This window comes from Gobius niger (genome assembly GCF_951799975.1).
Source record: "Gobius niger genome assembly, chromosome: 1".
In the NCBI taxonomy this organism is placed as follows: Eukaryota; Metazoa; Chordata; class Actinopteri; order Gobiiformes; family Gobiidae; genus Gobius; species Gobius niger.
The window spans coordinates 4434788-4456691 of record NC_136852.1 but is presented as its reverse complement, the minus strand read 5'-3'; the positions used below and the strand labels follow the sequence as shown (position 1 = coordinate 4456691).

Here is a 21904-nt window from a genome sequence, read left to right as displayed (position 1 = left end):
GATTTTTTTTTTGTCCATTTTTTTGCTACTTTTTGTCACTTTTTCATCAAATTATTATCACTTTTTCATCCAATTTTTCGTCAAATTTTTCTCACTTTTTCCCCCACATTTTTGTCAATTTTTTGTCACTTTTTCGTCAGTTTTTTCTCACTTTTTTCACATTTTCATCCTAGTTTTCGTCTCAGTTTTGTTGCTATTTTCACACCTTTTTTCCAGAAGCTTTTAGATTGGGGTAAAGCTGGAGAAAAAGTGCTCGGTTCAGGTGGGAGTTAAGGGGTTAAACAAATCTGAATCACCAAATTCTGACAAACATCCCAGCCCCTATGAAGCTCCTCCTCATCGGGACGAGAGAAGTTCTTCTGCCTTGTGCCCCGTCTGAGGGAATGACCCGCCGCACTCCCCACTAACAGACTGCGAGCTGTGATCCGTTACAGAACCCAAGTGCGTGCTGTACCTGTGAACTGCGAGAGGGGGACGGGCCCCCGGGGGTCCAAGGACAACTGTCAGGAGGCCCCGGCTGTGAACCCATGCTAATGAAGGCAGCTCCGGCCTGTAAACAGCACGGCCCCATGTCACCGAATACATTACAATACATAACTGTCTCCCGGGGGCCAAAGGGCTTCACAGGGGCCCCTCCTCCTCCGCCCCCTCACATCCACCTGCATGGGCCCCAGCTGACGACGCCAGACAGGACCGCTTCACCTACAAGGCTACAGCGCTTTTCTCTTAGCGAGGCAACATTTTAGTGAACTCCAGTGAAGTGAAGGACAATTTAGAGCAGGGGTGGGCAACGTCAGGTCCTGGGGCCAAATCCGGCCCTCCCGCACAGAACCTCTGGCCCCCAATATGATTTTGAGAAATATTATTATGCAAATAAGGGATAAAATACCTGTTAAAGTACAGTAATAGTGTCTTTTTATGGTGTATTTTTAAATATCCTTACAGAACATCCCACTTGGTCATATATAATGTAAAACAGTGATTCTCAACTGGTGGGTCGGGACTCAAAAGTGGGTCACGAGCCTATAGGGAACTTTTTTCAATATTTTCCATCTGAAACGACACTGGAGTCTGTTAAAATTTGTATTATTGGGTTGTTTTGATCATAATTTCAGTCTTAACCTCTTACCACCCGCCAAAACCGAATGCATTCTCTCCTCTTTGCCATTGTCGTCACGTTTTATTTCCCTTATGTGTTTTTGTCACTTTTTTATTACTTTTTTGCTGTTCTTTTGTCACGTTTTTGCTGGATTTTTGTAATTTTTTTGCTGGATTTTTGTATTTTTTTTGCTGGATTTTTGTCATTTTTTAGCTGGATTTTTGTATTTTTTTTGCTGGATTTTTGTCATTTTTTTGCTGGATTTTTGTTATTTTTTTGCTGGATTTTTGTATTTTTTTGCTGGATTTTAGTATTTTTTTCTGCTGGATTTTTGTATTTTTTTTCTGGATTTTTTGTCTTTTTTTCTGCTGGATTTTTGTTATTTTTTTGCTGGATTTTTGTATTTTTTTTCTGGATTTTTGTATTTTTTTTGCTGGATTTTTTGTCTTTTTTTCTGCTGGATTTTAGTCATTTTTTGCTGAATTTTAGTATTTTTTTCTGCTGGATTTTTGTCTTTTTTTTGCTGGATTTTTGTCTTTTTTTGCTGGATTTTTGTCATTTTTTGCTGGATTTTTGTCTTTTTTTCTGCTGCTCTTTTGTCACCTTTTTGTTTTTGTCATTGTTGTCACTTTTTAGCGTTTTTTGTTGTGTTTGCATCGTCATGTTCTTTTTGTCTTTTTTGTCGCTGTTTTGAAGAAGCTTTTAGATTTGGAGAACTTGGAGAACAGGAGAAAACATGTTCAGGTGGGAGTTAAGAGGTTAAAAGCAAAAATACGGCTTGTTCAATAAAACCGTGTGGTAAATACAATATTATATACAATATATGACAAATTACAGTTTTATTTGGGTCATAGCTTGTCATTAAGGTAATGGCGGGTCTCTGAGCCGGACCACTTTAGAACCACTGATGCAATTTCTCCATCTGTGAGATCAATAAAGTATCATCTTATCTCTTATCTTAAAACAGAAAATGGTTCCTAACTTTACGTTACAATAGTGAGGTTCGGCCCTCTGTGATTTGGCAATGATGAAAATCGTCCCTCCTTGACGCAAACTTGCCAGCCCCTGATTTAGAGACAAATTGTGACATTTCACCAATGAAGGCCAGGCGAGTTCATTTGTAAAGCACAATTCACAATTCGAAGTGCTTCCTGATGTTATTACTTTGATGTGAGTCCATGATCACCCCTAGATTTCTAACCTTATATTTTAGTTTTAGAGCGAGAGACTCACGGTGACAGTTTCCCTTTGTGTCCGTGGGTCAAAAACAATGATCTCAGTTTTGTCTGAGTCTAGTTGGAGAAAGTTCATCCACAAACTGATCTGTTGCAGTGACAGACTGTATCTACAGGCCCACCTCCACCTGCCGTCAGTGACACATAGATCTGGTTGCATAGTTTTGATAGGAAGAATGTGTTGGTTGAATAAGAGGGGTCCCCAGATTGATCCCTGGGGGACTCCACAGCGCTCAGATCAAGGGATAACTGCATTTTGAAACGTTGAAATGCATAAACCGTATACGTATAGAAACTGTTATCAGTCACCTTGAGGCTCTCGCTCTAAAACCAAAATATAAGGTTAGCAATCTAGGGGTGATCATGGACTCAGCCACATCAAAGCAATAACATCAGGAAACACTTTGAATTGTGAATTGTGCTCTACAAATAAACTCACCTGGCCTTCCTTGGTGAAATGTCACAGTTTGTCTCTAAATTGTCCATCACGTCACTGGAGTTCACTAAAATGTTGCCTCACTAAGAGAAAAGCGCTAAAGCCTTGTAGGTGAAGCGGCCCAATGGGAGCATGCATAGGATGTATAAGAGGGGTCCCAAGATTGATCCCTGGGGGACTCCACAGCGCTCAGATCAAGGGATAACTGCATTTTGAAATGTTAAAATCAGCGTTTCCGGCACATCACCCATAAACCGCATACGCTCTATGTCGAGTCAACATAAATTTTCTGGGACCGTGATTTTGTTCTATGGCCAAGAATCATCGCGAACCAGCAGCTTTTCTGAACTGGACCAACAGGAATAAAGTGAGAGAGAGATTGTCTTCTTTATTTTCTCTGTGTAGGAGTTCACGTATCTATATATTTGTCTCTGGCTGAACAATATATCACCAAATTGTCATGTTGAGCTTCTGTTTTAATCATGATTATCCCAGTTTAGTTTTCCACCTCGTTTTGTTCCTGATATTGTACTTTTAAAGATTTGTTTTCTCACAATTGGATAAAAAATTGCCCTGAATGTATAATTACTATTGTGAAACTCCTCCCTCTGAACCGTTACCTTCGAGAGGTCCCTGAAGTTTGCGGGCAGCGTGAGGTCCAGGTGAGGAGAGTCGTAGTTGGAGATGACCCAGGGGAAGACGGGGTACTGGCCGAGGTCGTTGTAGGTTCTCCCTGCACAAACACAAAGGGGAATGAGAAATAAGAGATCTGTATTCGTATCGTGCTTTTCACACAGAGTAGATAATATGTATGTAGCCACAGTGACAGAAGCTCGACAGCACACATCTGCGCCAACGGTCCCTCTAACCACCGCCATTCATTCACGCACACACATCATTCACCTAAACCCCTAAATCAGCCCAACAATGGAGCAGGCCATACAAGTGAAAGTCAAAGCTAAATGCACTAAAAACTATTTGTCAGAGAGTTGAAGCTTTATTTTATTAGTTGTAGCACAAGATTTTATTCACAAACATGTTTTTCAAAGCCTAAATAACCATCCCATTGTAATTTTAGATTATTTAAATATATAAAGTGCCTTTGATCGATGCCGTCTTAGATACTGTGAGTTATTTGGCTGCCGTTCATAGTTTATTTTAAAAAGAGCCAGTCAAAAGGTGGGAAACTGAACATCATTTTCAATGCAAAAGCTATATTTTACAGTAAAATGTGCTGCTTTGGAGGAATTTTAGGCTTGTTTTTACCACAGCATTGTCCTTTTTCTTACAAATACAACTTTGAAGTAATCACTTTCTAAATAAACTGCAATACCCTTAAGATAGGGGGTACACAGACGACCACACAGGAAAAAGTAAATATCAAGCATTGGCTTAAATGACTTGAATTGAGGAAATGTATCTTGTTTTGAGCGGTTTTCACACATTTAGACACTTTTCCTGATCGGACCAAGTTTACTTTGCTTGTTTGAGGACATTTCAGACCAGTTCTAGGGTAAATCTCGCTTGAAATAAGAAAGTAAAATTGCCAATGAGACAAGAACAATTTCCTTACCCCATTGGCAAAGAAAATGACCTGAAATAAGGACGAAATGTATTGGAACGAGTCAGAAACATCTCAGAACAAGTGAAATAATCTAGGAAAAATGCCCAAGAACTTCTTAACTAGTCAAAACAACAAAAAATTGGATTATTATGCTCAAATTGAGATGTTTATCTGATCTAGTTAATTACTTTCTGCAGTGCACTGAAAAGCCCAAGGGGTACAGAACACAATAAAGATTGGGAACCACTGTACTAAAGGACAAAACTAATTTTATTCCAATAACAGAAAGTTTGAGACTGTGGGAACAGCTGCAGTAAACTGTGACTTAGGGGTAACCTGTAAGAACCCCCGGGGCTCGTCTCCAGATGTTGAGTTTGACTTTGTTGCAGGAGGATTTCGCCGATCGGTAGAAGACTTGTGGGAGAAACTAGAACCGAGCCTTCTCTAACCCCTGAGCCACCGCTTGCATCTCTCTGAGGCCTGACTCTGAACGCCGTGGCGGTGTGTTAATAACAGCAGAATAGTGTTTAATTAGATCCGCACTTCTCCGTTCACACCTCTCCCACTTTCTCCCTCCCCCCTCCTCGCGTCTGCCACCCGGCTCTCCCTGACACCCCTGTCATCCCGGGTCATTACCGGACCGTTTTTAATGAAGTTTCTCCGTGTTTTCGTGCCTGCCTTACATCTAATTAGCTGACAATAGCGTATCGGGCGGGAGCTAAATATAAATATGCATGAGGGCCGGTCGGGAGCGCGATGACACCTCTCCTCCGCTGTTAGCTGCACTCGGAGATCAGAAACGCGCTCGACTCTGCAGACACACACTCCGCCGCTAATTATCCGCCCGAGTCTGCGGCTTCAAACGCTACAACTCTGACGGAGGCGGCGGTGCCTTTTGGAAACACGCTTTTTACCTGAGGCCATCGGCACCGGGGGGGGAGATGGCGCTCGCCGAATTCAGAGTGTTTTCCTGGTTTAGACTAGTTTTAATCTTTTACTTGGGTAGGTTTGGCTAATTGCTGCCAGCCTTGCTTTGACGAATACTACAGCGACTTCTCCAAAAGATGAGGATGAGAAGGAGCGAGAGGAGGAGGGAAGAGGTGGAGGAGCTGACCAGTGCAGGACACCACGCTCTGAAAACAGGGCCAAACCCAGCAGTGTTCCTCCAAAAACATGCTGGTCAGGATGGCTCAGGCTCAGGACTAACCCGACATCTGAACTAAGCCATTTCCTTGTACAATTGTGACAGATAAAGCACTTACTTACTTGCGTATGCTTCCCACAAGTTCCCCCATGTTTGACCAGACTTAAGTCCACTTTTATGCACTAAATAAGGGACACAAACACGGTCCAGACCAATCCAGTGAGGGCAGGGCTCCTTGGTAGGTCTGGGTACCATGTATTTACTTTTTAAACCTGTACTTTAAAGATGTTTGTCAATACCTAGAGACTACCTACTATAATCTCTGTCATCTAGAGCCATAAAACATAACGATAATGTTCATTTACTCCATTCTTTTCATGTAGCATTTGAGCTGCAACAACCAAGTCACTTTCTTAAAGGGGTCATTTTATACTCACTACTGCCACCTCAGGTCTTATGTGTAACTGCAGGTTACATATAAAGCTCGTACATGACGGCATGTACTTTCTACGACATGGAGACTCTATTGAGTGACAGTGCAGGATTTAAGGGGCAGTTGTGGTGAACAGGTCTGAGCCATAGACATATTATCAATAGACCGTCATAACTCACTCCTCCCCGTTATAACCACGTTCGTGGGAGAAATCATGGCGGATTTACAGACTCCTCCTCCCCAGCTCTGATGAAGCCTGTTCCTAAAAAGGGCATAAGGGCGGGATCTTCACTGTAGACTCGGCCCTTGCGACCCAGCTCCAATGCTAACAGTCCCGCCCTCATTAGTACAAGAGTTCTAAAAATGTTCTTACAAAAACCAGCCTGGTCCCTTTTAGTTGTGACTAATCGCGATGCGCGGGTTGCGGGTTCCACCGCGGACCCCGCGATCTGCCTGCGGTTCGGGTCGGGTCGTGAAATTCTCCTTTGATCGCGGAGCCGGTTGGGGCGGGTCAAAAAATGCCGGTCGTGAGCACACTATGCCTCCAATACCAGTGAAACCTAAACTTTTATCTCCAATACCTCACTGGTATCGTTTAACCCAGGTCTGCTCCTCAACAGTCCTCGTTACTCTGGGAAAACATTCACTTTCATGGAATCTGATTCCTTTGATATACAGTTTTGGTTCTTCTGAGTCATTTTTTGTTTCGAAGCATGAATTTGTCAAATAATGCTGTTAATACCCATCCACTGAACAGTGTATCGTTCTTTTAAACAAGACGTTTTGCCCAAAAGGGTCCAAGTTTTGTTTGAAAAGGGCCAAAAAGAATCTTATAATCCCCTGACACACCACACAATGTGAGCCATGAACAATAACACATTCCATCAACCTAAATGACTTATTTGAGTAAATGTTACTGAAGCCACTAACCAACTTGAACTTTGAGCTAAATATTATAATCAAAGTCAAAGTTCAGTAATGATTGTTGTATCTGTGGCCGACGGGAACAACAGCATTAACATCATTATAAAATCACATCTGTCCCAAAGGTCAAAGGTCGAAAGTATGGACGCCAGCAGAGAATGAAAGCAAACTTACTTTTAATCACTTTTCTGCTTGTACTAAAGCTTTGCACAGTGGAATAAGTATGTGTATTTCTGTAAATCCCCTGGTTTACAATTCTGCTTGAACTAAATGTTATTAAAACTAGTGAGGAACATCTCGTCGGGTAAAATATCTCGTGGGGTATTCGGTTGAACCAGTAATGAACGATAACTTGTCAAAACAGTTAAAAATCCTGATTAACGTCCTGGTCTCTCCCAGTTTTTCCCGCCTCCAGAGCAGAACGATGATACGACGATAAATGATCCGGAGAGACAGAGCCACCCTCTCTCCCACGCAGAGGCTTCCCCGCTCTTTCATTTGCGGGAATAATCACCGGAGGAGATCGAGCTGCATTTGCCGGAGCGACGGCGAGTGCGAGGCGCAGATGAGGCGCAGATGAGGAGGGCGGGGGGAGGGGGAGGAGGCGCACCTGCGATGGTGTTCAGGAACATGAGGTATTCGAAGTTGGAGATCTCCCGTCGCTGCCAGCGCTGGGTCATGTTGGACGAGCTGAGGAGCTGACGAGGAGCGGCCAGAGAAACACGCCTGCAACACAAACAGTGCTCGTTTTTTTACCACAACATTTAAAGGGACTATACGGAGTTTATAAATGTTCCAGCCGTGTCCTAATGTGTAGAATGAGCTCAGACCTGTTCACCACAACTGCCTCTAAAATCCTGCACTGTTACTCAGAAAGGTGTTACTTTGGATCCGCATTACCGTTGTGCATGAGCTTAATATAGAAGCTGCAGTTACACATATGACCTGAGGTGGCAGCAGTGAGTATAAAAAGGCTAACTTGCATCTGGCCCCTTTAAAGAGCAAGCAGCACGTCAGATCAATGCTTTTAATGACCATTGATAAACAAAATAGCCACAAATGCTAAATAAATTTCATGAAACAACAAGCATCTTCTGAGCAAAAAATGTGCTCAATTTCAGCAAAAAAACTGCAGTTAAATGTGTTTCAAGCCATATTTTTGCATCTTTTACAAACATATCCAATACAATTAGTTGAGCAACTACATTATTTTCAAATAAATTTACATTTGATGTTGAATGGAAACCAGCTGAATGCTTTATGACCTGCTCTCTGCCATCTTAGGTTAAGGGTTGGAGTTATTTTCTCCAATGATCCAAATCTCGAAACCTATTGACAGAAACGACTTACATCACATTTTCCGTGATGAGGCATTAACAGGTTAATGACAATTAAAGGGACTATACGGAGTTTAAACATGTCAATATTATGTATTTTCCTCCCCTACATGTTCCAGCCATGTCCTAATGTGTAGAATGAGCTCAGACCTGTTCACCACAACTGCCTCTAAAATCCTGCACTGGCACTAAACCGAGCACATTTTCTCCAGATTGGCTTTACCCCAATCCAAAAGCTTCTGGAAAAAAGGTGAGAAAATAGCGACAGAACTGAGACGAAAACAATGATGAAGATGTGACAAAAAATGGACAAAAATGAGACCAAAAAAATTATGAAAAAGTGGCAAAAATGTCACAAAAATTGACTAAAAAAATTATGAAAAAAAAGGCACAAAAAACCCAAAATGTGACAAAAAAAATGGAAAAAAAATGGAAAAAAAATGACGAGAATTTTACAAAAAATCATGAAAAAGTGGCAAAAAGTCAAAAAAAAAAATGTCAAAAAACCGAAAAAAAAATGGACAAAAAATTGGTGAAAAACTGGCAAAAATATCACACAAATTGACAAAAAATGTATGAAAAAATGACAGAAAGTGACAAAAAATGACGAAAAATTTACAAAAAATGATGAAAAGATGATGAAAAAGTGGCAAAAATGTGACACAAATGTGATAAAAAATTGACAAATAACGGACAAAAATTTGACAACAAATGTACTATTTGACCAAAAAATTACAAAAAAGTAAAAAAAAAATGAGTTAAACCCCCCCAAAAAATGATGGAAAAAAAATCTGATGACGTGAGAAAAAAGATCCATTTAGATGAGTTTTGTAGGTCTTAGCTTTCAAATGAGGCGTTACACTGGCCTACAGGATTTGGGTAAAGCTGAACTGGAGAAAATGCTCTCGGTTCAGGCGGGAGTTAAGAAGTTAATATAGAAGGTGCAGTTACACATATGACCTGAGGTGGCAGTAGTGAGTATAATATGGCTAACTTGCATCTAGCCCCTTTAAGGCTTTAATTTTGGTAAAATAAAATGACTTTTAACACATTTTGATGCCTTTTGCAAATGGTAAACCATGACCTTGAAGTGATGTTGCTCATACTTTAGATGTTGCTCTGTTTTACGGCTCTTTTTCCATATTATTACCCACATTTCTTGACCACATTTCCAGGTAATGTCCAGTCTTTTTACAAGGCAAGAGTAAATGTTCAAACTTACAGATATAAATGGCTATTTAAGGTGACGGGATGTCATGAAGGCTATAAAGCTTGACTGATCTTTTCATTAGGCATGTTAAGGCAATTCACATACATACATTATCCTCAATCTTGTAGGACAGAGTCATATGGAAGCCCCACAAACTAGAACGACAAATATTCAGAGACATCTTCACATAGAGAGTAAATATTATCGCATGAGTCTTTCAGAAGATTCAAGGAAGCAAAGAACTCCCTCAATTCAATTTTAAAAAACAATAGGGATGGATTCTTGTTTTGCCATTTACTTTTATGTATGTGGTATTTACCCATAATTATTATAATATTACACATTCTAAAAAGTTCAGGCAGGTTGTCATTCCCAATAAGAATTTGTTCTAACTTTAATTGTGTAATTTTCTTCATTTTTGTTTTCAGCCAATTCATGACGTCTTGCCAGAAACTTTTTATCACTGGACAAAAGAAAAACAAATGTTCAATAGATTCATCTTCCTGGGAACAGAACACACATGGCTCCGCCTCAAAACCAAACATCCTTTTAAGCATTTCAGCTGCTGGATAACATCCATTTATAATTTTGAATTGGCCATTTCATGAATTTGATGTATTTATTTGTTAGTTTGTCATCATAGTGCCTTATTTTTGCATTTTGGTCAAAATCATGAAATAGTTTACATTTGAATAGTTTACTAATATAATTATTGTCTTTTTTTTGATGCTGAGGTGCCCATAAGGAAGTTTATAAGCCACACATTTGCACCTCCCACATATAGATTGACACTTACTCCAATTACTTCAAAATATTACTCCAGTAAAGTGTGTCTGAGAGCTGCAAAGTCTTAAAACGTTACTCACACTTCAGTAATCAGTAATGTGACCAACCTCACATCATAACCTTGTCCATTTCTCTTATAATTAAACGGCTTGAGTTTTCCTCTCCCCCCCGACCTCCCCCGACCTCCCCCGACCTCCCCCCGACCTCCCCCCGACCTCCCCCTGACCGGCCGGGCTCTGGTCAGTGGTGTGTGACCCTGGAGGAGCTTGTTTAGCCGCGGCGCCTGCTTTAGCCTCGTTAGCGGCCCTAACTGGGGGATGTGGCTGTGGTCAGTGCCGTGGTCTGGCCTCAGTACAGCAGGTCCTCTGTCAGAGAGTCAGTCCGGGTCAGTCCGGGTCAGTCCGGGTCAGTCCGGGTCAGTCCGGGTCAGCGCACGTCCACAGACCGCACAGACCCCGTCACATCAGTGTGCTCAGCCGGGCTAAGCGGTTGCTCCCTCAGCCTGAGCCGCTCACCTGGACTGGGGCAGACCGTAGCTGGTGCCCACGCCCACTCGAGGAAGACTCTGCACCACCTTCCTCACTGTGGCCTGGTCCGGGAAGTTGAACATGACGGCAGCTGGGGACGAAGAAGATCTGATGAGTAATCAAGGAGCACAGCGGGGGGAAAGTCTTAGAAGAAGATAAAACTAAAACTAGTGATCACATCCTTCGTTTCTCTGTCATATATACGATGTTTAGTGGCTATTGGATGTGGCTCTTTAGTTTCCTGCCTCTAGCTAAGCCCCGCCCACCACCTACAATGTTTACAGACAATGTAAGTGTCTGATTTATCCGCTATCTGGAGTTGTTTTCTCCAATTATGCAAATCCAAATCTAAAAGCGGAGAGCTCACCTCATTTGAAAGCCAAGACTTTACCCTAACCAGGGGTAGGCAACCTCTGGCCCACAGGCCAAATCCGGCCCTCCAGCACAGAACCTCTGGGCCTCAAGATGATTTTGAGAAATATTATTATGCAAATAAGAGATCAAACACCTGATAAAGTACTCTTAAAACCCTTTAAAAACCCAAAAGTGGGTTGCGGAATAATTTTCAGTGGGTCGCAAGCCTACAGGGAACTTTTTTTTAATGCTCCATCAAAACACATGGGAGTCTGTTAAAATTCATGTTATTGGGTTGGGTTTTATTGGCTCAAAAGCATATCTACTACTTATTCAATAAAAACTTGTATTAAAATATTTCCTGGAACCGCCACCTTAACGTGGTAGAGGGGTTTCAGTGCCTGAATGATCCTCGGGGGTTTGTGCCCCTGGTAGGGTCTCCCATGGCAAACAGGTCCTCGGTGACGGGTCAGACACAGAGCGGTTCAGAAGCCCCTTATGAGAGACCAACAGGCCCGGTTTGAACCGTGAGGCCGTCCTTCTGTGGACCCACCACCTGCAGGAGGAGCCATGAGGGGCTGGTGCAATGTGATTTGGGCAGCTCCAAGTGAAAGGATGGATGGATTAAAAAATGTATACGATATATGGAAAATTACAGCCATGGCTTGTCATCCTGGGTTAATTGTATTAGTGTTGCTTTTTCTGGCACGTTTTTGTCGCTCTTTCGTTTTGTTTTCACCCTTATTTCCGTCATTAATTTTTACTCTTTTTTTCAAGAAGCTTTTAGATTTGGGTAATGCCAAACTGGACAAAATAAGCTCAGGTTCAGGTGGGGTTTAAGAGATTGTTGGGTATAGACACAGACGGCATCTCGTCATAGAAGGGGGCGTGGCTTCGCCGGGGGGAAAATAGAATCTTTAGAGAAACACAATTTTTCACTCTTTTCAGCCATTTTCTGGTGGAATATGAACTTACTTACCACACATAAATAAAGTCAAGTCTAACTCGGGTCCATATGGATATTTCCTCACAGCAGATTGTTCAGTAGAAGTGAAAAAACGGCAGTCGTAGATAGCGCTAGCTAACAGTTAGCATTAGCCCGATGCAAACATGTAGCATTAAGTTAGCATTCTCCGCATAGCATTTTTATGTATTTATGGGCAGTTGGACCACTTTGCTCCTCTCCATGTCTTTGTATTTTTATTTAGTAGAAAACTATATTCATAATTCAGCATTTGTTGAAGTAGTTTTTGAATAATTATAGCCGGCTGCATATATGGTTTGACCCAAAAAAAAATTTGCTACAAAAGGTTTTTCAACAGTTTTCTGCAGTATCAGGTGTGCTTATTAACATACTAAAAGTCTACCAAAATCTGACCACTGGAAAGGTCTCATTTTCAAGATGGCGTCCAAGAGGGCCATCCTTAAAATGCCCATTACTCCTTTATTATTCATCCTAGACACGTCATTTTGGTGTCTAACCCCATGTTTTGGGTGTCTAGGAATCCAATGGGCTTGTTCAAATTGTAGTGACATGATCACATAATTATGATACACAAATCGTGGACAAAGACTCTATATATTAATGGTGGGTCCCGAAGAATTTACTTGAGGCTACTATGGTGAGGTTCGGCCCTTGATGTTTTGACATTGATGAAAATCGGCCCTCCACGACGCAAACTTGCCGACCCCTGCTAACCCTAAACCCTAATCCTAACCAAAACCCCTGACCCTAACCCTAGCTCCCTGATCAGGGGGGACGGCAAGTAACAGGTTAAACCATTTAAATATAAATGGAAAATAAGATCAGTGATGTGACACATTCAGGATAATCGCTGTGGAGCTCATTTAGTCATAGATGGAACAAAACATAAATAAAAAGGGCAAAAGGGTTCATCAGTCTATGGCTGTATCCGAATGTCCACACTAGTCCCTAACCCCTCACTCACTACACAGGCCCGCACTGTATAGTCGACTATATAGTCACTGATTCTGTTGGCGATTCGGACACAAGCCACGTCACGCGCGCTGCGGCTGCAGATATGTTTAAAAAAAAATGTTTTATATGAATTTATTTATTGTTACAAACGTTTATTTTATGAAACAGAACGACTTTTGGCACTTTAACAGGTGTTTTATTTGTCATTTAAATTAAAACTATCATCACAAAAAAGGAAGAAAAAAAAAATCACTCCAGCGTGAGCTCAGAGACGCCGAAAGTAGGTCAGAGCTTAAAGTTCGCTAAACTTCGGGAATAAAGTATTTCTATGATAAAGACCAAACTCATGAGACAGTGGAATATTTATGGATAAATACGAGTCAGATACGCTTTTACTTCACATGGATTTTACGTGAATGGCCTGGATTATTCGAGAGGAAACTGTCGGTCATTTAACAGCTCCAGCTAAAGGTTAGCAGCTAACGTTAGCATCTTTTCACCGTAACCGTTTATATTTAGGTCGTTTATTCATGAGAAACACAAGCACACGACTGAAACAGCTGATTTCACTCAGTCGTGTTGTTTAGTTCAAAGACCTGCCTCTGTCAGGCTCTTCTCCGACTCTCGCAATGCATTGTGGTCTATATTGACCCGTTTAGTGACCATCGATGCTCACTACATTTCGAGATGCATTGTGGGAAATTTCGAGTGGAATACTTTTTTCTCTCTGGACATTCGGACACCCCTACAAAATGTGACCACTATATAGTCACTATATAGTGGATAGTGTGGACATACGGACACAGCCTTTCTCTACAGTCTCTACAGTGGAACCTGTGACGTGATCTGTTCGAGACTCACTCCTGTTGGCCATGAAGACCTCCAGCGCCGTGTCCTGCAGGAGGAAGTGTCTGGAGAAGACGGCTCGGATCTCGCTGAACATCCACTTCCCATGGAGCCCCTCGGTGTAGGCCAGAACCTGCAGCCACAACAGCACAGCCATCAGGTCGCTTTATCTTTGAAACGATCAAAACGAGCTCTCCGCGAATGCCTTCAGTTTAAACACTCCTCCGGCTTTCAGCTTAATGTAAATGCTTCAGCGATTAACACCTCCGTAAACCTCCACGGAGTAGTTTAATGACCGCATGAACGACCCCCCGCGGCCGATAATCGATACGGCCCGCCCTCCCCGGCGCCGCGGAGGAGAGCGGAGATCATTACTGCGGTACAGCTGCTCCGCTCGGACTCCGCCGCCCGCACACAGCTCCTGGCAGGTGAGAATAGGAAAACCCCGAACCCCTCCCCCCCCGTGTCCAGCACCGCGGGTCATAATCGCACCCGAACCGGGGGCGAGAGGTGAGAATGAACACATAACAGAAGACTACGGCGTGTGGAGGAGCACGGCGGCAAAAAAAGAGCCTGAAAATGATCGTGGTGGTCATTAGTTCTGTCTGTGCTGTAATGACATGGTAATAAGGTGCAAGTGGAACGGAAACAATAGGGAAACCGAGGAATAAGACGCTTTGCAGCTCTTTCCTAATTGCAGTCTTGATTTAGGGCGACCTTTCTTCAAAAAAAACAGTCGAAATAGAAGCTTCTGACGATTGAACAGATGAAATTGTAATGTTGTTACTCGGGCCCAAACCAAACAGATCTCATCGTGGCTCAAAGCTCTGATATAAACTTCCAACTGCGCCGTGCATTTTGTAGTGTTTAAATAGGGGAGATCGGGTATGTTTGGAACATGGGGAGAGTTGTAGCACCACCAGCTCCACCAATCAGGGATCAGACAGGAGTCACATGATCATATCTGTGTTTACTTCCTCCCTGATCCCACATGGGGGTTGTCAAGGTTGTAAACAGGTTCATGCAGATTCTATAGAGGAAAAAATGATTAAAAAAACCATAAGACTTACATGAGATTAAACTGCCCCTCCTGGAACCGCCACCTTACCGTGGTGGAGGGGTTTGAGCACCCGAATGATCCTGGAGCTCTGCGGTCGGGGGCTTCGTGCCCCTGGGTCTCCAATGGCAAACAGGTCCTAGGTCACGGGTCAGACAAAGAGCGGTTCAGAAGCCCCTTATGAGAGACCAACAGGCCCAGTTAGAACCATGTGGACCCACCATCTACAGGAGGAGCCATAGGGGCTGGTGCGATGTGACATGGGCAACTCCAACAGCTGCTCCCACGACCCGGAAACGGACAAGTGGAAGAAAATGGATAGATGGAGATTAAACTGTAGTTGTGTGCACATTTGCCCTGCTAATCTCAAACCATTATGCTAATACAGCCAAACAATGGCTGACAGGAAAACACTTTCCTAATTTTTATATTTTTACAGAATGCCTAGGCAGTGGAAAAGAAAGACTGCCAAAGGAGTGCTTTCAAATGTTTTTAAAAAGCATCTGATGATGTCACAAAGTCAGTCAGATCAGTTTTTCAAAGGCACATGGGATCTGCCATAACACTGAGCTGATACTGTAAAGCTGAGAGAACAGGCTCCAGAGATCGTCCCAGTGCAGGTTATTGGAGCATCAACAAATGATCCAGTCTGAGGTGCAGGAGGAAGTGTTGGCTGACTATTTGACTCAGGCAGCAGGACCTGTATTATGGACTGACTCCACCTGAGGTTAAACATAATATGTTTAACCTCAGGTGGAGTCAGTCAGCATATTATGCAGGTTAGAGAGAGAGAGACAACCTCTTTTTGTAGCAGATCACATGATGTGGCCTCTGTTTTGTTTAACCTCTTAACTCCCACCTGAACATGTTTTCTCCTCTTCTTCAAATTCTCCAAATCTAAAAGCTTCTTCAAAACAGCGGAAAAAAAAAATCCTGCAAAAAAAAAAAAAAAAATCCAGCAAAAAAAAAAACAAAAATCCAGCAAAAAAACAACAAAAATCCAGCAAAAAAAAAACAAAAATCCAGCAAAAAAAAAACAAAATCCAGCAAAAAAAGACAAAAATCCAGCAAAAAAATAACAAAAATCCAGCAAAAAAGTGACAAAAATCCAGCAAAAAAGTGAAAGAATCCAGCAAAAAAATAACAAAATCCAGCAAAAAGTGACAAAAGAGCACAAAAAAGTAATAAAAAAAAGTGACAAAAACAGATAAGGGAACAAAAAAGGTGACGACAATGGCAAAGAGGAGAGAATGCATTTGGTTTTGGCGGGTGGCAAGAGCTTAACTGTTACTCCATCCTGTGTTACAACCAAACATACGACCACCATGTATTTGACCTCACGAGGTCTGTGATCATCTTGTAAAGGTTTGAATCGGTGCCGCCTGTAGTTAACAAATGTGGATCCTTTGCAAAAAAGTTTGAGAACTGTAGCTCAAAAATTCAGTGAGTTACAGCTGCTGAAGCAAAAAGTGCTACAACCATACCCGATCTCCCCTATTTCTAAATATTTTATTCATACTTTAGGATTTATAGTAATAATTTCCTCTGGGATTAATAAAGTTCTATCTTCTTCATATCGTGCAGCTGTGTGCGGCGTGTGGAGGCGTCACTGGCAGAGTGAGCCGTGTGCCAGGGTTAGCTCTGCCGCTAAGGCTCATTTAAAGTGCTGACACGGGGACGGAGAGAGAGATGTGCAGCGGGGCCCGGCCTGTCGGACTAATTTCTCCCTGGAATCGCCGCCGTCCGACCCCGAATCTCGGGAGCTCAATTAAACCTGGATTAGGCGAGGGGAGGCTGGATGTGCCGCTGGTGGCTGCCTCTCGTCCCGGTGACGGCTCTGGCTTGACACCTCCACCACCTAACCCCCCCCCCCCCCCACCCCCCACCTTCCCCCTCAAACAGTTGTCATAGCGACGGGCCCCGAGGACTGCGGGATGGAGAGGAGGTGGTGCTTTCTGCCGCGGACAGATGTGGAGAACACGGGATAATGAAGGGGAAAGACAATGGTACATGTGCGCGTCGTGGGAGGCCGTTTGAAAAGGATCAGCTCATCAGGCGCCGGTGCTGATGTGCATTTTGAAGCTGCGATAACTCACATTTCCCCCCAGTGCATCGCCGGACCACAACAGCTCACACTCAGTAGCTTCAATCAGCTCCAGTCTTGTGTTTTCATCAAGATCTCATATTGATAGTAAAATAGTACGCAAGACAGAGCAAAATAGTTCTCAAGACAGAGCGAGTCAAAACAAGACTTAAAAATGCATATAACTGAAAGTATTTTATCTACACTCTTGCCTCTTACTGCAATTGATTAATTTTATGTTGCTGTTTTTATTGATTGTATTTGTTTTTCTTATATTTTATGCTGCTTTAACTGTGAAGCACGTTGAATTGCCTTTTGTAGAGACCTGACCAACAAACTGCAGCAACCCAAGATCAGAACAGTTGGTTAACCTCTTAACTCCCGCCTGAACCGAGAGGATATTTTTCGTCACGTCATCAGATTTTTTTTTCCCATCATTTTTTGTTGGGTGTTCAACTCATTTTTGCAACTTTTTTGTCACATTTTTGGTCATTTTTTTGTCAATTTTTTTGTCAAGTTTTTGTAATTTTTTTTGTCACATTTTTATCACATTTTTTTTATTTTTTTGTCACATTTTTGTTTATTTTTTCATCAATTTTTTTTTTAATCAAATTTGTGTCATTTTTTGTTACATTTTGGTCATTTTTTTGGTCACATTTTAAAAAAAAATTTGTCATATTTTTTTTTTTTTTCATCAATTTTTTAACAAATTTGTGTCATTTTTTTTGTTACATTTTGGTCAATTTCTTGTGACATTTTTGTGACATTTTTGCCACTTTTTCATCAATTTTTCGTCACTTTTTTGTCACATTTCCATCATTGTTTTCGTCTCAGTTTTGTTGCTATTTTCACAGCTTTTTTCTAGAAGCTTTTGGACTGGGGTAAAGCCAAACTGGAGAAAACGTGCTCGGTTCAGGTGAGAGTTAAGGGGTTAAAGGAACAGGCCACCGTTTTTTCATACTGATATATGTTCTTAGATGACTTGATGTGTACTTGTCTGGTCTTTGTGCCCGTGGAAGAGCTTGGTCGCTTCCAACTTCACCCCGTTTGGAGCTATAGGAATACATTGGGAGAGGCCAAATATTTTTGAGCAGCTGCTTTAAAGTTTTCAGGACTTTCCATTACGGCCGGCGTTAGTGTGACACGGTGAGGTGTCAGCGGCGATGAAAGAGCCGGGCAGAGATACTGACAGGTCTATCTCTGCAATGGCGATTCAAACCAGTGACCTCAACCATCCCACCAACCCTCCAGAGGAATGAACGTTTTCATCTGTTACATCACAGACGCCCGACGACAAACACAACGCCTCTGTGGACGATCGGGAAAGGAGAAGCTGAAGAGGCTCATGAAGACTTTAGTGACGCTACGATTTATTGATATCACGATACAATAGTCCCAAACTGCTGACTAATTTTCGTCTATTTTACACCATAGACCCGATATAGTCCTGATTTGATCTTGAACTGGGCCTCGGTTAATCGTTTTCTGATAAACACAGACTCAAATAGCGCCAAAACTGAAATCAGATTTAGCAATATAGAGCCTCCTACAAACATAGAGTTAAAGTGAGGAGAGATAGGTTGAAATTCCTCCCCTCTTTAACCAGAAAGCCCTTCTTAGTTTGCAAAATGAGGAGAGCGGGGGCAGAACTTTCAAAAGTGAACGATCAAGCTCCTCCCCCTCCTTCCTGATTGGACCTGACAGGCTGGTTCACAGGAAAAGCTCGTCTCATTGGTCGACGCGGGAGGACGCTAGACTCTGATTAGGGGAGGGACTTTACAAAAAAACTATATAAATGTATCTTATTACTTACTTTACATCGAAATGCAAGAGCAGGTGGTCGATTTTGTACATTTTATAAAATGTGTAATACATTTAGACTTCCAGGATATCACTTTAAAGAGACTAGATGCAAGTTGGTAATTTTATACTCACTACTGCCACCTCAGGTCTTATGCGTAACTGCAAGTTCTATATTAACCCCTTAACTCCCACCTGAACCGAGCACATTTTCTCCAGTTTGGCTTTACCCCAGTCCAAAAGCTTCTGGAAAAAAGCTGTGAAAATAGCAACAAAACTGAGATGAAAACAATGATGGAAATGTGACAAAAAAGTGAGAAAACATTGACAAAAAAGTGACGAAAATGGATGAAAAAGTGGCAAAAATGTGACAAAAATGTGAGAAGAAATTGACAAAAAGTTGAAGAAAAAATGACAAAAATGTGACAAAAATGTGACAAAATTTGACAAAACAATGACAAAAACGTGACCAAAAAATGACAAAAATGTGATAAAAAATAATAATAATAATAAAAATTGACAAAAAAATGACCAAAATTTGACAAAAAAATGACAAAAATGTGATAAAAAAAAACTGACGAAAAAATGTGACAAAAAAAAAAGAGAAAACACTGACAAAAAAGCGCCGAAAAATGGATGAAATAGTGGCAAAAATGTCACAATCATGCCACAAGAAATTGACAAAAAATTGAAGGAAAAAATGACAAAAATATGACAAAAAATGGACAAAAATGACAAAAAATGGACAAAAAATGGACAAAAAATGACAAAAATGTGATAAAAAATGTGATTTTTTTTTTTTTTTAAATGTGACGAAAAAATGACAAAAATGTGACAAAAAAATGACAAAAAAGTTACAAAAAACACCCAACAAAAAAATGATGGAAAAAAAAATCTGATGACGCGATGAAAAAGATCCTCTCGGTTCAGGCGGGAGTTAAGAGGTTAAGTAAGTTGTGGTGAACAGGTCTGAGCTCATACATTAGGACATGGCTGGAACATGTAGGGGGAGGAAAATACATAATTTTAACTTGTTTAAACTCCGTATAGTCCCTTAAAGTTAGCCTTATGTGGTAAAAAGTATGAAAAGATAAAAGTTCCATACACCTTTAACATCCAAGCGATCAATCAATTATTAGATTCATCGATTACAAAAATAATCCTTAGTTTCAGCCCTATTGCCAATGGATTCATATTGTTGTAATGTATTTTTGTTTTATAGCTCATGGTCTTGTATGAACGTCTGACATGACACTCTGAGCTCCTTCCACCTTTATCCAGATAACCCGATGCTTATTTTCGCCGCGTCAGCCCGTCTCGGCCGTGATCACTGCACAAACCTCAGCGTCTCCACGAGAGCCGCTCACTTTGGACCCGCCGTGGCCCCGGACCCTCGTATTTGTCCACAAACACCGCGTCCTCGCATCTCTTCATTACTCGCTCACGCGGAGTGGAAACAAAGGCTGCACCTCACCCCCCACGCTCGCTCTCACACTTCGCCCCCCCCTCCCTCCCTCCCTCCCTCCCTCCCTGCTCCCCGCGGGCCCCTGAGCGTGACAGAGCCGGGGCCCTTGCTGCTGGTGCGGCGTGATTAGATTGGGGCCGAAGTCTCCAGCTGGCAGGCCTGTCTGTGTGCGTCTGTGCGCTGACACGCTGACAGGCAGGGGACAGGACGGGGACAGCCTCTGCAGACACCTTCATTAAATGGCACTTTTTACCCCTCGTCCACACAAACGCCGCCCAAAATTAAAAAAACTAGACCCTGACACGTGTGTAGAGACAGAAAACAGCTAAAGGCTCTGACGGAGTTCGCTTTGAAATGATTGTTTCTCCTCTTTAGCCTCGCCTTTGTCGACAGTTCACCTTTGGCCTGGACTCGCTCTGTGTCGCACAAAAACATACTTAAGGACGGTTCTTAAGGATCTGCACTGGAGAAGTGTTTTTGTGTCTTTTACTCCACTACATTTGAAAGATGAATTTAAAAATGTAAAATTAAATGTGTTTGTGTGTTTGGTTCAGTCTAAAAGCCTAATAATGCTCACTCCAGCGCAGTAGGTGGCGCTGTGCCGATGTACTGTCAAATACCACAGGCTCACGATGAAGAAGACAGTTTGTCCCCGTCGGGTTGCCGTACTGAGGGTGAATTCGGATGGCATTTTCATGTTGTAGATGCCACAATTTAGGGGCTCATTTCCAAGTGTTCATGTGCAAAGAGAGAAGTACGTCTGTCTCATTTACATATCAGATTTGGGGCAGTAACACTGGAAAACAGGAAACAAAAATAGTAATTTAAGTAAGGGATAATGTATAGAAAGCTGATCATTATCGGGAAAAGAAGCACCGACAAACCGGACCCCTCCCGAAGGCCAACCGAACACACACAATATAAACTTCATACACTTTTATGAAGGCTGAAAGGTTTATTTAATGATTTCCGCAGGAAATAGTTCCCAAAAATGTGGCAACGTTTGGCTTGGCTAGTGGCAGCAAGGCTAGTAGCTAGCCAAGCTGCTTAGTTGAAGGTGCAGTTGGAGAAATGGTGGTGAATCTCTGGGTAAGTTGAAAGTCGGACTCATGTTAACAGAGATAGTGCCCGCTACTACGTACGCGGAGTGATATGAAAGACCTGTATTACGAGCACGAACTCCGTTGCCATTGGCAGCGGTCATTATTTTTTTCAGAGGTCCTCTATCAGAAAATAGTAGAACGTTGGAAAATCCCATTCAAAAAAATCCCATTCAATAAGTGTATAATAAGTGCCAATAAAATAACATGCCTTGAAAAATGACTGCCTTGGTATATGAACAAACGTGTACTTTTCTTCTTTGAATTCTTCATTAATTGATGCCAAAGTTTTTTGTTTATTTTTTTTTACCTATAATGACTTAAGAATATTTGACCTTCATTACAGTCATTTCTTCTGTCTAGGTAAATTTCAATACAAAAAAAATTGTCCCTGACTTTTTTTTTTTGACACTGCAAATCGACTTATTTCAAGAATTGTTTACCATAGTTTCCAGCCTAGAAGCCGCTACTTTTTTCCCACACTTTGAACCCTGCGGCCGATACAAAACCGCCAACAGGCACTCGCGTCTCTAGCAGTGAACACAAAAGTGAGACGAGCTTGGTA

General features: G+C 42.0%; 1 protein-coding gene across 1 annotated transcript in view; it reads right to left on the bottom strand.

Moving 5' to 3' along the window:
* Positions 1-21904, bottom strand: part of LOC306966731 (neurobeachin-like) — a 684825-nt gene that overhangs the window by 115789 nt on the left and 547132 nt on the right. The window contains exons 40-43 of the mRNA XM_079561544.1: positions 13850-13967; positions 10684-10786; positions 7446-7561; positions 3391-3503 (exon numbers count right to left, since the gene is read on the bottom strand). Of these exons, the coding sequence (XP_079417670.1) occupies positions 3391-3503; positions 7446-7561; positions 10684-10786; positions 13850-13967 (450 nt within the window). The remainder of the gene's footprint in view (positions 1-3390; positions 3504-7445; positions 7562-10683; positions 10787-13849; positions 13968-21904) is intronic.